Below are 17,710 nucleotides of genomic sequence, written 5' to 3' on the forward strand. Positions count from 1 at the left end.
GAGCTACCCAGGCGTCCCTGTAAGTGTAACTAGAAGCAGACAAACCAACCTCACCTTGTTGCCATCTGACTCCCCATGGTGAAAAAGGTTAGATATTTAGCCCATGTACTCTCTCTCTTCCCTTCCACTACCATCACAGTCCTATTTTTACATTGTCAAGGTTTACTGTATCTCCATTCTGTTCGATAGCTGTGATCAGGACAACTTTAAGGTCATCATCAAATGTTAAACCACATACAAGTGGCATTTCAGTGTTCTGATAGACGCAGCTTTACTGGAGAGCTGGGTATGGTCAGAAGACCCCAGGAAAAGGAAAGGAATTGTCTGGCACTAGGCCCCAAACCACTGGGTGAGAAATGTCACTAGCCTTGACAGTCAACCCATTTTCTCCTTTCCTTGTTCCTGGCCTCTCCTGGGTCATCTCCACGGCCACTCTTCTTTAGGCCTCATGGATCTTCTTCCTTGTACTTTTCCCACCATTAAAACAGGGTGTGTAAAGTAAATTTTCTAAATCTTTGCAGAACTAAAACCCTCTTTTCGTTAGTCTCCACAAATCTATGATTTGCCTGGGTACAACATTATAGCTTGAAAGTACCTTTCCTGGAAACTGAAAGGACAAGATTCATTATTCAGCTAGGATCTAGTATTCCTGATGAAATGTCTGAGGCCTATGACACTGCAAATAACCTGTTTCTTCCTTTGAACATTTTTAGAATTTTGACCCTGGAAATTCAACCAGGATGTCTAGGGTTTAGGTCTTTTTTCATCTATCTTAGTTCATGCTGGGGAGTTGTCTTTCTTCAGCTCAAAGAAATTTTCTTGTATTCTTTCTTGCTCTCAACTGTCTGTTCCAATTTCTAGAACTGTTAAAGACTGGAGGTTTGGGACATGCCCTCCATGTGCCCTAGCTGCTCTCATACTTCCTCTTTTGGGGGGGAGATTTCCTTATGGATAAGCAGCTTGGTTCTTAGCCCTGTCCATCCCTATTCCAGTATTTCCAAGAAATTAAAAATGACTAAAAATAATGATTTGACTGCTGCTTTGCCCAGTAATGTTGTTTAAAGGTGTAGTATTCTCTTAAATCCAAGCAAATGGAGTTCTCTATTCCCTTAGTTTTGTTTCTTACAAAGTCAGCTGATCTATTCATTTTGTTCATGCTATTAGTTTTCCCAAAAAGCAAATGAGACTTGGTTCCTGGTCTAAATTTATGGATATGGACTATGTTAATCTGAATAAGTAACTGGCATGACTTTCTTCTGTACCAGTACAGCTATTACCCCAACAGGCCTCCAACTGAAAACATGGACAATAGGTACTATGTCAATGCCTGGATTATTCCAGAAGCAAGCTTCCCGTGAGGTGCCTAGACATGCAGTGGCAGAGTGGCTGAGGACTCCAGCGGTGCAAAGGAGGGAGGTCTTGATCCTTGGAATGCTGTACAAGTTCATCTAACAGCGCCCCCGTCCCCAACCTTCTCAGTCTAAAGTGGGCATCACAACTCAAGTCGCTTCACGCCTTGCTTCTCAGTTAGGGGTAGGAAGCCCATGCTGAGACTTCTCTCCCTTCTTTAAGAACAGGTATCTGGTTTTACCCTGAAGACTCTTGGAAGTTTGCACCTGGTTTCTTCCAGACTTTGCTCCATGTGCCTTTTCCCTTTGTTGATTTTGATTTGTATCCCTTTGTTTTAACAGATCCTAGCTTTGAGTACAAATATACACCAAGTCTTGTGAGTGCTCTTAGTGAATTACTAAACTGGGGGCAGGGGGGTCGTGGGGATGCCCAACATACTAAGCGAAATCTGAACACCATAAACTCCAAAAAATCCATGCCAAGACACATCATACGAAACTACTGAAAACTAAAGATAAAGAAAAATCTTGAAAGCAGTCAGAGAGCAGTGACACATTACCCAGGAACGTTACTGAGGAACACCCATTTGAGCAACAGTGGATTTCTCATCAGAAACCACAGAAGCCAGAGAAGCGGCAGAGCCTCTTTCAAGGAAAGGCCCGCCAGCTGCACGTTCTAGGTCTGATTGACCAACTCACCAGGAATGAAAGAGAAACAGCCTCAGACAAAGGAAAACTCAAAGAATTTGTTGCTAGCAGAGCCACCCTCAAATACTGGCTACAGAAGGTTCTTTAAATCGAAAGGAAATGGTAAGAGAAGGGGTCTGGGGCACCAAGAAGACAAAACAAGACGAAAACAGAACTCTGGGTACAAAGAAGAGACCATCTTTTTCCTCATGGCTTGCTAAATTATATTTGATGATTGAAACAAAAATTATAATACCATCTGATAATGATATTTAAAGTGGGGGAAGTTACACTGAGTGTTGTATGGAAACCAATTTGACAACAAATTATATTTAATATAAAAAGATAAAAATAAAAGTGGGGGAAGATAAGATACCTAAATGAAAGTGAGGTTTCCATATTTCACTCAGAGTGGTAAAATGTTGGGGCACCTGGGTGGTTCAGTTGGTTGAGTGTCCAACTTTGGCTCAGGTTATGATCTCACGGTTTGTGAGTTCGAGCCCCACATCGGGCTCCACACTGACAGTACAGAGCCTGCCTGGGATTCTCTCCTTCTTCCTCTCTCTCTGCCCCTCTCCCACTTGCATGCACATGAGCTCTCCCTCTCTCAAAATAAACTAAAAACAAACAAAAAACAAGACAATTCAGTTAACCCTCTGACACTTTCCTCTTCATAGTCATGTCACTCCTTTGTTGAAAACTATCCAAAGGATTCCCAACCATCTTAAGACAAAGTCCAGAATCCTTAAGTGCCCTGAAAACCCTGCATGCCTCTCATTTCATGCAGAATCACCAAACACCAGGCTCACGTTTTCCCCCCGCTCCATTTCTCTCCACCACACTCCCACCGCAACAGTCTGCTGCTCCCTCTCATGTCTGGAGTCTCACCCCATCTCAAGATCTCTCCACATGCTGTTCCTGTGGTCTGGCCACTCCCCGCCCCCCGCCAGAATTACCTGCTCAAATTTTGCTGACTTACAACAAACATGTCACATCCTTGGGAAAGCATACCCCTTCCACTTGGGCCCACTAGCACCATCAGGCCTGTTTTAAGAGAAGGGAAGAAAAAAAAGAACCAGAGCTGCTATCCGTACAGTCAGTTATACCAGACTGCATGTTCCCAGCGCAAGGTACTGAGTTCGTCTGGCCACCGTACCCCTCATATGTAGCACTGTGCTTGCAGGTAGCAAGTGCTCAATTCATTTATTTCATGGTTAAGCATTTGAATCGTCTCTCTAATCAAGGCCCCATGATTCCAAAAAGGAGAATCTACTAATTCTTGCCTAACCTGGCTATTCTGTAGAGGTCCCAAGAAATAGACATGAACATCTACCAAAATAAAGTTTCACTGCCATAGAAGCAAATTCCATCATCAGAGCAGTAAACAACTACTGTGGGAGAATGTCTATTGTTTTACTTTTTCCTCTTTGGGGTAAGAAAATAACATGTCAGTTATATATTCATTACAACAAACACGAACTGTCATAAGCTGCTTATTTCACTACTGCTTATTTTAATAACTTTCTTGTGGTAGAAATGCAAAATAAAAACAAAAAACCACAGAGAAACACATGTAACTGATAAAGGAAAAAGAAGAAAAGGAAACATCCATGTTGCTGGATATAATGGGATAGAAACAGCAAATTCCATAGGATCACAATCCCTATTTATTTGCTACTTACTGTACATCATTCCCAACACTGAAGGAAACGCAGTGGGACTTTTCCGAACATCTGAGCAAAGCAAAGATGTGATGAAAGCCCACAGCCATGACAATGTGTCTTCAATTTCTAGCACACAGGAATAATAAATAGCAAATGTCAAGACACCTTGTCTCTGCAAATTTCAGTAGGATTCCAGATTATTTTCCCAATGAGAAAGGGACTCCTTTACAAAGCTTACCTAAAATGAACTACACAGACTAAGTTTTAATTTTGTGTTCCCAATTTGACAGAGCACCTCAAGACTGGAAACATGAGCTGATGAAGATACTATCTCGGGCCAGGCAAGGAGAAGCTGGACAGATTCCAGGAGACAGACACTTGATAAGTCTCCTAATGTCTCAGTTCAATCTGTGCAGCTTTCAACAAATGAAAAGGCCACCTTCAGAGCACTGGATTCGTCGACAACTTTCTTTTCCATTGGCTAAATTTAGAGAGGGATACTACCTCATAACAACTGAGACAAGAATAGGAACTGGTATCATAGGAAGATGAAAGAAAAACTCAATAAAGAAGCAATATCTGTTTACATTTGCTTAGCATATAATCCCAGAGGAAATGAGAGATTGCTCATAAGGAAACACAACCCAAGATAGTAATTGTGTAGGGCTACACTATTTGTGAAAACTATACCCACACTCCTCAAATGTGACCTGTCCTGATTCAATAGTTATGGATATTCAAGTATCTCCAGGCAAGATTAGCTTTTATTAACCGGCCCCAAATTAAGTGAGCCACATATTGGGCATCTCAAATTACTCAGATAAGCTCTTTTATCATTATTTGGTTATTCAACGTCCCAGCCTCATGACACAGACTCACCACCTACTCTAGATAAGCCTTATTCCAATTTAGGATATCGCAGGAGCCCATGCTACCCATGAAAGTTCTAGAGATGTTTGTTACGTACAGTCTAAAAGGGTGGGGGAAGTGGGGGAAGAGAAGAGCAGAAATGGAACATATATAGACTTAAGAAGAAGCATAAAACAAAAAAGCTAATGAAGTTGCCTTAACTTTCTACTATTCTTAAATTACACTCAAAACTTACCAATTTGAGATCCTAACTCTAATAAAATATGTTTATTCATAGGTAGAGAAAACAAACCTACCCCCTCCCAAAGAAAAAAAAATGCTATTGGTTTTCTATAAAGTGTAAACAGCCAAACGAAGAGGGTTCCCTGTATGTTTTGGCTCACATTCTGAATAAGAAACTGCATAGCAGGAATGTGTCCACGTATGTACACAGCATTTCACATTTACCAAAATAATTTCACATTTAACATTTCCTGAAACCTTTCTAATAGGCCTGTGAAATCTGTGAAATGTCCCCACTTACAAGGCAAGACATGGAAACAAGTGAAATGCTTTCTGTCTTTTCTTATTTAAACTATACCAATGAGCGATCACCTCACACCTGTCAGATTGGCTAGTATCAAAGAAAAAAAAAGTAATCACAAGTGTTGGTGAGGATGTGGAGAAAAGGGAACCCTTGTGACTACTGGTGGGAATAAATATTGGTGCGCCTACTCTGGAAAATATCATGGAGTTTCCTCAAAGAATTAAAAATAGAAGTACCATACAGTCCAGCAATTCCACTTGCAGGTTACCCAAAGAAAACAAAAACACTAATTCAAAAATATATATGCACCCCTACGTCCATTGCAGTATTATCTGCAACAGCCAAGATACAGAAGCAACCTAAGTGTCCACTGATAGACAGATGGACACAGAAGGCGTGTACACACAAGATATTACTCAGCAATAAAAAAGAAGGAAATCTTGCCATTTGAGACAACAGGATGGACCCAGAGAGTATTATGCTAAGTGAAATAGGACACAGAAAGCCAAATCCTGTATGACTTCACTTATACGTGGAATCTAAAAAGCAAAACAACTGAACAACACAGAAACAGACTCAAATACAGAGAACTGGTGGTTGTCCTCGGGAAGGAGTGTGGGGGGATGGGCAAAATAGGGGAAGGGAATTTTAAGAGGTATGAACTTCCAATTACAAAATAAGTCATGGGACAAGTGACGGTGACATGCTCTTAATCAGAATTAAGTAACACTGAGGCACTAGTGGGCACTATGTCTAGCTACTAAATCAAAAACCCTTCTACCATCTTCATTCACTCAACAATTAGCATTCAATACCTACAACATGACAGGAACTATTCTAAGCACTGGGAGGGTTATAGCAGCAAACAAAACAGACTCAAATATCTACCCCCAACACCATCATTTTAATGATACCATCATGTAATTGTTTTGGATTGGCTAGTTGGATGCCATCGATAACACCAATGTTCAATTAGTTTCTTCGCTCATGTAAGACATTTAAATGTATTCCAATTAATAAATCATAAAAAAACAAACATTCAGAACATAAAACATGTTTGACAATTTATTAAGCACTGGCAATTCGAAAGGAAACTGAGGTGCAGCCCTCTATTATCAGACACACACACACACACACACACACACACACACACACACACACACACATACCCCTTACTTGAAAGAAGGCATATATGCATTAAAAATTAAGTAAAAAGATGCTAAAAAACAAGGCACTTCCAAATGGAAAATAACAAACACTGTTAGGACCGTTTTCAACAGAGAAAAACCAACCAAGATACAGTGTTTTGTCTAAGAATGTATATTCAAATCAGGGTCCAATGTTTTTTTTTTTGGCGGGGGAGAAAATATTATTCTAGGCTTTCTTAATTTTATACGAATAGATTGTAGATTAAGAAGTACCAAAAGATTTAACTTTTGGCAATTACTTTCTTTTAAATGTCTATGTATTTATTTTAAGTGGGAGAGGGGCAAAAAGAGGGAGAAAAAGAATCCCAAGCAGGTTCTGAGCTGTCAGTGCAGAGCTCAACACAGGGCTCCATCCCACAAGAACCGTGAGATCATGACCTGAGCTGAAATCAAGAGCTGGACACTCAACTGACTGAGCCACCCAGGCACCCCTAACTCTAATAAAATCACTTTTATTAGAGTTTTTTCACTTTTAACATTACTTTCTGTACATTATGCAAAAAAGCCATTTACATTATTCAATGTATTAGGAAAGAAACCTAATATGTAAGCTTTTATTATGTCTGCTTCACAAACATCTTTACTTATTGTCTTACAACAACTCTACAAATTAAAGGTATTTGTAGAGGATGCTGGGAAAGCTTAAGTACCCGGCCTGTGTGGACTACTTGATATAGAAGGCCTTATAAATTATGAAATTTGAGCATGAAAAGATCAGTTTGGAAAAGGGGAAAATAAGTTTGGGGATCTACAATCAAAGTTTCAATTTAATTAATTTTCAATTAAAATATTAAGTGACTTGCTCAATTAATGTTCCCTTTGAGAATTTAGGAGCATTGGATACATATGAGTCATCTGTAGGGGTGTGTGTATACATATATACATATATGCATACACACATATATATGTATATATACACACACGGATATATACACATATACATATATGTATACACACACACACACTCACACCCTTACACCAAAAATAATTGTCCTATTGTATCTTAAACACACACGTTTAACCAAATTGCAAAACTGTAGCTGTGAAGACAAAGCATTTCTTTTAGTAGTATCTTGAAAAAGGTCTCAATGCAGGTGCTATCTCCCAATAAAACTTACACAAAACATCCCTTTCTGTTCCTCATTTTCTTCAGAAAAACAAACTTTCTTCAGAAGGGTAGGATTTTAATAAGCCTGTTCTCATAACCTCAAGACAAAATGTGAACACTTCCCATACATTCTCCCACAATTTACCAGGTTTTGTTACCTAGTTTCAGGGTCATGAGGTTGTCAGATACAGCATGAAGGACTAGGATAACCCCCCCAGACAGAAAGCAGGCAGCAGGAAGAGAGTCAGGGGTCCTTCACAAAGTGACAATCAAAGTAAACTCATTGGCAACCACACAGACAACCTTGGGAGAAACGCTACCCGAAGCAGCCACAGAAACTAAGCTTGACCAGCTCCCATGCAGATGTGCTCCCGGAGAAGTTTACTTCTTAAGCAGGGAAGACTGCTAACTTGCAACCAAGAAAACAGTACATGCTACATTCCTAGGGTCCAAGAAGGAATAAGGAAGGGATGTAGGACCAGGGGACTGAGGGGTAGAAGGTCCACCACAGAAACACTGGCTCCTCATAACTACAGACCCCCATCCACACGTTCTACAGAGAGATGGTCTCTAATTTTTGAGTAATTTTCTTCCCAGAAGCATCAGGGTCAAGAAATAGAAACCAAATATCAACATATTTGCTCTCTAATTTGAAAGCAATATCTAATCTAAAGCCCCAGGCTAACAGAAAAGAACATTTACTTACCCCTTGGTTAACAAGTGGGAGAGATGGGAAAAGTGAGGCAGAAAGGGGAAAACACTTCCCTTTCAAAAAATCTAATCTGTCATCCCTCCTTGTCATGGCAGCAGATGGTCTTAGTGAACAGTCTTTAAATTCGGGGAGGGGGTGGGGAGCAGGTACAACCACTCATTTCCAACAAAAGGCAGTAAGTAAAACCTATTTTAATATAAACATGCTTGTGAATGGTAAAACAAGGCTGCAAACTAATACTTCAACGGACACTGAAAAGAAAAGAATGATATGGTTGGTAAGGAAAGTGGTGCAAAGACTCCATTCCATCTGAAAATGTGCAAAACCAAAACTGAAATTCTAACAGCAGTAACTGTGACATTAGGCTCAAGAAGAATTAAACAGGGTGGCCTGGGTGGCTCAGTCAGTTGAGCATCCGACTCTCAATTTCAGCCCAGGTCATGATCCCAGGGTCGTGGGATTGAGCCCCATGGTGGGCTCGGTGTGGAGCGTGCAACCTGCTTAAGATTCTCTCTCCCTCTGTTCCTCTCCCCTGCTCACTCTCTCTACAAAATAAACAAAAATTCATTTATTTTAGCAACAGTAATCACTGTTCCCTTTTAGCTGGTGTGACCAATAAAACAAGGTCACTGTCCTTGGGCAATTTCTATTCAAATTAAAGGAAACAAACTTGCTCTCAAAGAAAATGCTCAATAATATTTGTTACTTGAAAATGTTGATTGCTCAAGACAGAAATGAAGTCTGAACAAAATGCTTTGTTAGAATTACTTGTAAGTTCTAAAATATGGAATGTTTACATAATCCTAATTAAATATTCATGTGACAATATGAATAGTTAAAACCATAATTTCTGTTACCTGTTAATCAGCTCTCATTGACAAAGGATCCCCTTCATTGGAAGCCAGTAGGAATTCTTCGATATTGAAGACTATCAATTCCTCTCTATTCTCTTAGAAAACCACACTAGATGTTCTAAGGAACCTCCATACTGTTTCCCATGGTGGTGGCACCAGTTTGCATTGCCATCATCAGTGCACCAGGGTTCCTTTTTCTCCACATTCTCATCAAGACTTGTTTCTTGTTTTTTGATTTTTAGTCATTCTGACAGGTGTCAGGTGATATTTCATTGTGGTTTTAATTTGCATTTCCCTAAGGAGTGATGTTGAACACCTTTCATGTGTCTGTTGGCCAGATATCTGTAGGTCTTTAGCAAAACGTTTAATGGGGTCATTCCTCTGCCCATTTCAATTGGGTTTTTGGTGTTGAGTTGCAGAAGTTCTTTATATATTTTGGATAGTCACCTCTTTTTGGATATCATTTGCAAGTACCTTCTCATTCAGTAGGCTGCATTTTTGTTTTGCTGTGCAAAAGCTTTTCATTTTGGTGTAGTCCCAATAGTTTAATTTGGTTTTTCTTTCTCTTGCCTCAGGAGGCAAATCTAGAAAAAGGTTTCTATGGCTGATGTCAAAGAAATTACTGCCTGTGTCTTCTTCTAGGAATTTTATGGTTTCAGGTCTCACAATTTAGTTCTTCAATCCATTTTGAGTTTATTTTTATGTATGGTGTAAGAAAGTAGCCCAGTGTGATTTTTTTGCATCTAGCTGTCCAGTTTTCCCGACACCGTTAATTGAAGAGGTGGTCTTTTCCCCATTGTATATTCTTGCCTCTTCTGTCATAGATTAATTAACCATAAAGCATGGATTTATTTCTGGACTCTCTATTCTGTTCCATTGATCTATGTGTCTATTTTTGTGCCAGTACCATACTGTTTCAATTACTATAGCTTTGTAGTATAGCTTGAATCTGGTATTGTGATACCTCTAGCTTTGTTCTTTTTGAAGATTGCTTTGGCTATTCGGGGTCTTTTGTGGTTCCATACAAAGTACAGGATTATCTGTTCAACTTCTGAGAAAAATTTTGTTAGTATCTTGATGGGGATATTACAGTACATCTGTAGACTGCTTTGGTTAGTATGGACATTTTTAACAATATTGGTTCTTCCAATCCAATACCTTTTATTTGTGTCATTTTCAATTTCTTTCATCAATGTTCTATAGTTTTTGGAGTGCATATGGCTTTCAGGTCCTTGGTTAAGCTTATTCCTAGGTATTTTATTATTTTTGGTGCCAACTGTAAATGGGATGGTTTTCTTAATTTCTCTTTCTGCTGCTTCATTATTAGTGTATAAAAACACAACAGATTTCTGTACATTAATTTTGTATCCTGTGACTTTACTGAATCCATTAATCAGTTCGAGTAATTTTCTGGTGGAGTCTTCACGGTTTTCTATATATACTATCATATTATCTGCAAATAGTGAAAGTTTTACTTCTTCCTTACCAATTTGGATGCCTTTTATTTCTTTTTATTGTCTGACTGCTGTGGCTAGGACTTTAAAAATAGAATTACCCTATTATCCAGTAATTCCAGTAAAAAATAGGTATTTACCCAAAGAACACAAAAACACTAATTTGAAAACATATGTACTATTATGTTTAATGTAGCATTATTTACAAAAGCCAACATATGGAAGCAACCCAAGTGTCCACTGATAGATGAATGAAGGTATGGTATATATAGAATGGAATATTACTCAGCCATAAAAAATGAAATTTTAACCATTTGTAACAACATGGATGTTGAGAATAGAATATAATGGTAAGTGAAATAAGTCAGAAAAACAAATACTATATGATTTCACTCATATGTGGAATTTAACAAACAAACAATGAAAAAAAAAAAGACAAACGAAGAAACAGACTCTTAAATACAAAGAACTGGTGATTACCAGAAGAGAGGTAGGAGGAATGGGTGAAACAGATAAAGGGGATTAAGAGTACACTTTTTTTTTTAATGTTTATTTTTGAGAGAGAGCACGAGCAGGGGAGGGATGGAGAGAGTGGGAGACAGAGAATCCCAAGCAGTCTCCTCACTGTCAGCACAGAGCCTGACATAGGGCTCAAACTCATGAACAGTGAGATCATGACCTTAGCCAAAATCAAGATTTGGACACTTAACCAATTGAGCCACCCAGGCGCCCCAAGAGTACACCTACTTTGATGAGCCCTGAGAAATATATAGAATTGTTGAATCATTATACTGTGCACCTCAAACTGGTAATTATACTTGAACAAACAATAAAATTCAGTTAAAAAAAACACACTAGAATGACAGCTAAACTCAAAAGTCTTCTAAACCTACAAGTAAGACCAAACAAGAAAAGAGACACTATCAGTCTAAGAAGGTCATTTCACTGATAAACGGAAAATAGATAAACATTAGGTAATGGGCTTGGGTTTTGACATTCTCTGCTCCAAGGGCCCACAGTGGGGGATAAGCCCATTCCAAGAAACTGGAATGTTCTAGAATTGAATGTGCAGGATACCACACACCCTTCCCTCCCTGAAGGCAGGGAGCTTCAGAGTAAAGCAAAAACAAGATGACTGTTGGGAAGTCTTTAGGAAAACACTCCCTCTCAACTCCCCAAGGAGCTACCCCTCTCCTGCTGTTATCAAAGACAGGTTCCATTGCTTAAATAAACTGAAGTAAAAAGCTACTGGAGTTAAGATACCTTACACAAATAACAGTACCTTACAAAACCAGGAGGACTGAGTGAAGGTGTGCGTGCTAGAAGGTAAATTCAGCGACGGCATGGACTTAACACCTGTTTGGTCCCTGCTGCACCCCCATTCCCTCATTCCCTACAATGGTGCCCAGCACATGGAATGAACTTAATATCCAGCAAAGAGGTTTTGAAGAGGAATTTTTACAGAGGTTTTGAAGAGGAATTTTTACAATCTCCAAGAAAGTAGAATACCAATATCATGGCAGAAAACAGAAGAGAAGAATATAAAATCTGAACATCAAAGCAGGCAATTCAACATTTGACTTAAAAGGAGTATCTAGAATGAAAGAATAGAGAAAACTGGAGGAGAGGATGGATTTACAGAGAAATAACACAAGACATTTTGTAGAGCTAAAGTTTCCTTGTTGAAAGTGCCAACTATATAGCACAAAAAAAGGAAAATTTCAAAGTACTAGGAATGAAGAGATTCTAAAATTCTATCTAAAAGGTATTTTAAAGAGAAAGCTCACAGGAATCAGAAATTAGAATGGTACAAGGACTTCAACAGCAATCCCGAAGCTAAAATATAATGGAGCCACGTCTCCTAGACTCTGCTGGAACTGGTTTCTAACCTAGAGTTCTACACCTAGCTCAAAGAATAATCAAGATCAAAGATATAATTCAGACACTTTCAGACATAGGAGGCTCTCAAAGTTTCTGTCTCCCATATCCTCATTTCTCTTCTACTCCCCCAAAAAGGCAAGAGGAGAATGAATTCTCCCCAAAGAGGGAATATAAGGAAAAGGAAGTTTGCATCCAGGAAACAGGCATTGTGACACTGGAAAGGGGACAGGATCCGCAGAACGAGGGTAAGAGGAAGTCCCACGAGAGCCGCAAGGGCCTGCGGAGAGCCAGTTCAGAGCACATCATGGGCCAGCCGAGGGCACTACCAGGAGGAACGGTTGGAAAAACAAAGGGAAATAAAACCCTTGGTGGATTTGTATGTCTAACTGTACTGAGGATGGTTCATTTGGAGTGTGTGGGGTTAAATTAAAGACAAAAACCAAAACCAGCAAGTAAGGGTCCTTTTACTTTTAACTCCAGAACAAAAACAAAAGATTAGATGAAAAAACAACAAAATGTTGCATGACCTAGATAAGATTATTTCTATTGTAATCAATATTAAACAATCTATTTAAAGATTGGCAAAAAGCTACATGGGAAGATGTGCAGTGAAAAGGTGTAAAGGGAAGAAGGTAGTAAAAAGAATTAAACCTTCATAACTCAAAGTAAGAAGTTGACAACTTATAGGTATGGGAATTTAATGAGAGATAAATGGCAAAACCAAAACAAATAGCTTTTGTTAAGTAACTGAATCTGGGTAATCAAATGGGCATGAGAAGTGGGGTAGGAATCTGATATTTTCCCTGTAATACTCATAAGAGTAAATCTAAATGATAGATTGCTTTAGAAAATATAAGTTAAATTTCAAAAACAAATTTCATCCAATGAACAACCTACTGTAATCAGTGACTTCTTATCTCCTAAGGGGATTATGGATCTTTGGAACAAAACCATTTAGTCTCACAGCAAAAGAGGATTTAGATTTATACACAAATTTCACAAAACACTAATGTAGGTTTTGGAAAGCTAGTTCTCTGCTTAAACTCTTACATGAAATTTAAATTCATTACATCATGAATAAAACTACAGCACATTAAATCTTGTCCTCATGACCTCACCGTTCTGCTTTAGCCGCTTGTCAGTGAAAGGAAAATTAGATAATCAGGCACTTAGTCTCAATTCTCAAAAGCAGCCACCAATAAGGATTATTTACATTAAACTTAAAGCCTCTATTTTTCTTAAATGTTTATTTGAGAGACAGAGAGAACACATGAGGGGGGAGAGGCAGAGAGAGGGAGAGAGAGAGAATCCCAAGCAGGCCCTCGCTGTCAACAGACAGCCAGATGTGGGGCTCAATCCCACAAACCTTTTGACCCTGAGCTGAGCTGAAATCAAGGTGCCACCCAGGTGCCCCAAAGCCTCTATTTTTTTAAGTCAGTCTTGTATGTAAATCTACCTTGTGTGCAAATGAACTAAAGCAGGGGTCACAAACTAAGGCCTGGGTAGCCCAAGCCCAACTCATCCCCAGTTTCATATCTCAGTGTCCACTCCAGTTCCTACTCCAGTCTCTGATCTCAGTGCCCACAGATAAAGGTTTACTGGAACAGAGCCTTGCTCATTAACGTTTGCATTTATGGCTGCTTTCTACTGAGGGTAGAGACCATGCGGCCGGCAGAGCCTAAAATATTTACTATCAGGTCCCTTTCAGAAAAAATTTGTTGATCCCTCAACTAAAGGATTCTAGTTCTGAATTTCATTTGAACTTTACTTCAAATGAAACTGAGCCAAATTCATATATAAGAGCGTCCATATAAAGAGTAGTTGAATCAAGAGATGTTTGAATAAAGAACCTTAGAGACAGTCAACATAACCCTTTAAAAAGCCCAGAGGGACTTAATGGTTTGCTGAGGGTCAGCTGGGTAGATGAACAAAGTCTCCTCAGATGGGTGCTATCTTAGATAAGCATCTGTCACCAAAGTTTTAACCCTAATACTTCTCCTTTGTTCCTACCCCACTCTTCAACTAATTACTAAATAAGTTATTTTGTTTTAGTTACAATGTTAATAAAATGTGCCTTTTAATTTGATGTTTCCCAAATATTTAAAACAGATTTCTGTTGATATTCAGTCATGGCTGTGCCAAAAAAGCAGAAGACTGATTAAGGACAGTCGTTAGGGTCAAGGAGACCCAGGTTCTGGCTCTGCCCCTCGGTGTCACTCTGGCCCCAGTAACCCTCTTAACTGCCCTCCACTCCACCTGTCCCTTCTCTAGGAGTGGGTATAGTGCCCACTACAGATGAGTGTGGTTAGGCTGAATAAAATGAAGGATGTCAAGAACCTAATGCACTGACTGTCACAGAATTAAGAGCTCAAGAAATGTCACCTTTTATACTTTGTCTCCTGTCCAAAATTTGATAACCATCGTTATCCCCGAAAGGCTGCAGAGGTGATGTTCTCAAACTACAGTGTGCGTAAGAATCACACTGGTGAACTTGTCGGTGCAGATTCCCATGACCCTACTCCCAGTTATTCTGATTATTTAATCTGGAAGAGGCAGGAATCTGTAATTCCAAGCTCAAGTGTGATACAGATAATGGAAACACTGCTGCTAGATAATGAAAGAGATACCAAGAGTTAAGAGATGAGCAAAAACCTAAATAATCACAGCCTTAATTAAATATAAATGGCAAGGAGCTAAGTCCTGCTTACTAATTCCTTTTACTGCTCTTCCTTCCACAGCAGTCCATTTTTGTTTGTTTTGTTTTACTTAAACTTATGTTGGGCTCCATAAGTTAACTAATGTTATATACAGTGTGAAGATTATTTCCCAGTTTATAAAGGTTAGGACTTCCAGTTATACAACCCAATTAAACATTCATGGAACTCAAAAAGGTCAGAACTCAGGTCCCAATGAAACTTCAGTTTTCTATCCTGGAATTCAGCCACACAACCACCTTCTTGCTGTCCCCAGAGAATTAAAGGCTGACCCATTTTATTTATTGGTATATTTGCAAACAGAAAGAAAAAAAAACACAGAAAAATAAAGTTTATTCCTATCTTTCAATACAAACTAACACAAGCTAAAAATGTGGCTAAAAACAAGCATGAATCTAAATACATTTTACACTGGGAAATCCTGATGTGTAATAAATGTGAAGCAAATTGCATGTAACTGCTATACCTTTGGGCAGGTTTTTTCCATTTAACTGTCAATTCCAAAACCAGCAACAAAAACAGAGTTGACGGTGGCAAGAGTTCGAGAATGTAAATGCGCAGGTTCGAAATTACCTTGCTCCAGTCTAAAGCACAGGGAACGCCTTGCTGCTTCCATCTCTGGAGTCGGATTATCTAGGACGTGTCTACACCACTGCAAAGGGCTCAGGGATTTCTCTGATGATGTGAATGTCTTTGAAGAGCCAACGTATAACCTTAAAAAGAGAAATCTACATTATAGGTATTATATAGGTATACAGAGATGACCCCTCTTCTAGGGAAAACAACATGTATTTAACAAGTTTCTAGTGAAACAAAGCTCACATTTGATTACTTCAAATACCAAAATTATTTTTTAACAGGGAAATGCCCCCAAATAAAATAGTATGCTCTCTGTAGCTTGGTGGGAAGGAGGACTTCAAAAAACTATAAACCAACATCTCATAGTCAGAAAGGAGGCTTTTGTTATTGAACTGACCTTGAACAGGCACCGCGATGATCCGACTACCTCACCTGCATTTGTAGAAATGGACACTTTCATCTCTTTGGTGACAGAATCTTACGTGAACTGAGCTCATGTATGTAAACATGACACGGCAAACGAGGCAAATCTTATGTGCTTTTTAAAAATATAAGCCTAAAACTAGTGAAAGTCTGTTGATCCTCTCAACCCTTAAATAATCCGTTATTCCCCGTCTCAAATCTGTACAAAATCTGGTATGTGCTTCTTTCTCAAGAAAGCCAAACAGCTTTCAAAGATATGTTGTAGGGAAAAGTTTGGTTTCAGCATCTATACCATTAAACAGAATAGGCAGAACTCAAAATAACCATAATATTATTTCTGATATATGGTGCTAAGGTAACTCAAAGAGTATTTTCAGTCACAGGGTTATACAAAAGAAGTTCATCGCCTTAGCTGACAAAAAAAGAAAATTATAACCACTGGTTCTAGTAATTAACATTTGTAAAGCTGCATTCTAATTATAAATATCGTGAAAGTAATACTTCTTTAAACAAAGTTACCACAATTCTAATGAGCGCATTTTCTTGGAACACCTTACTTCATTATTCATTCTCATACTGTTATAGTAAGGACTCCCATCTGTCAAAATAATTTCTCAGTTATCCAAGATGGTTGGGGAGTGGTACTATTCTTCAGCAAATTCTTCTTGTAGATCAGAGGTTGACAAACATTTTCTATAAAGGGGCAGCTACTAAATATTTAGGCTCTGTGGGCCACACAGTCTCTGTCACGACCACTCAACTCCACTGTGGCAGCTCCAAAGCATCACAGACCATATATAAATAGGACTGTGCTTCTCCAAAATATTTATAGACACAGGAACTTGAATTTCCCATAATTTTCAATGTCATGAAAGAGTATTCTTCTGGGTTTTTTACCCAGTCTTTTAATAATGTAAATATCTAGCTGACTAGCCTTTCAAACCACGCAGCCGGCCTGATTTGCCCCAGGACACAGTTTGCTAACTCCTGCTGCAGATGCAGATTTAAAATATCTTTTAATCAATTTAGTAGTAATCCTAATAGAACATTCTTCCCTTAGAGAGTGAACTGCGGTCCTCCCTTCATCGGGAATATAGCGATTAGTCAAAATTTATTCCTGGGCCCCGCCTTGGTCTACCGTGACAAGATTAATACCTACCTATGTAAATCCATCCTTTTCACCGTCCCTTGCTGAAAGACCTCTGAACTGTCCAGTACTGGGTGGCTTGCTCTAGACTCCCAAGTAAAGGCTAGCCTAAGTCAGTTGTTCTCAATCTCTGGTGCATTGGGATCTCTTAGCAGGCTTTTTAAAACACAAATTGCTAAACACTTGGTCGCAGGCAGGTCTAACCTACCTGATTCAGTATGTTTGGAATGAGGTCAAAGAATCTGAACGTCTAGTAAGTTCCCAGGTGATGCTGATATTACTGTCTGGAGAGCTCACCTAGAGACGGGTGCACTGGGCTAAGCCAATCTGAGTATTTCCATTATTCCTAGTTGCCTGATTACTGGTTTAGGCACAAGCTCTGGAAACAATTCTAGCCAATAAAAACTAAGGGGTATCTTCTGATGGGCACGTGAGCACATTTCTCCTCATTTTTAAAGTGATCAGAAAAGACCCAATTATATGCTGTCTACAATATATGCACTCTAAATATAACCACACAGGTTAAAAGTTAAA

General features: G+C 39.0%; 1 protein-coding gene across 2 annotated transcripts in view; it reads right to left on the minus strand.

Moving 5' to 3' along the window:
* The window catches only part of SLAIN1 (SLAIN family member 1), a 62,288-nt gene that overhangs the window by 32,100 nt on the left and 12,478 nt on the right, over window positions 1–17,710 (minus strand). For both annotated transcript variants that reach the window (XM_086709829.1, XM_086709838.1), the window contains exon 2: window positions 15,601–15,740. In XM_086709829.1, the coding sequence (XP_086565955.1) occupies window positions 15,601–15,740 (140 nt within the window). The remainder of the gene's footprint in view (window positions 1–15,600; window positions 15,741–17,710) is intronic.

This window comes from Puma concolor, chromosome A1 (assembly GCF_028749965.1).
Source record: "Puma concolor isolate L17-30 chromosome A1, mPumCon1.1.hap2, whole genome shotgun sequence".
Classification (NCBI taxonomy): domain Eukaryota; kingdom Metazoa; phylum Chordata; class Mammalia; order Carnivora; family Felidae; genus Puma; species Puma concolor.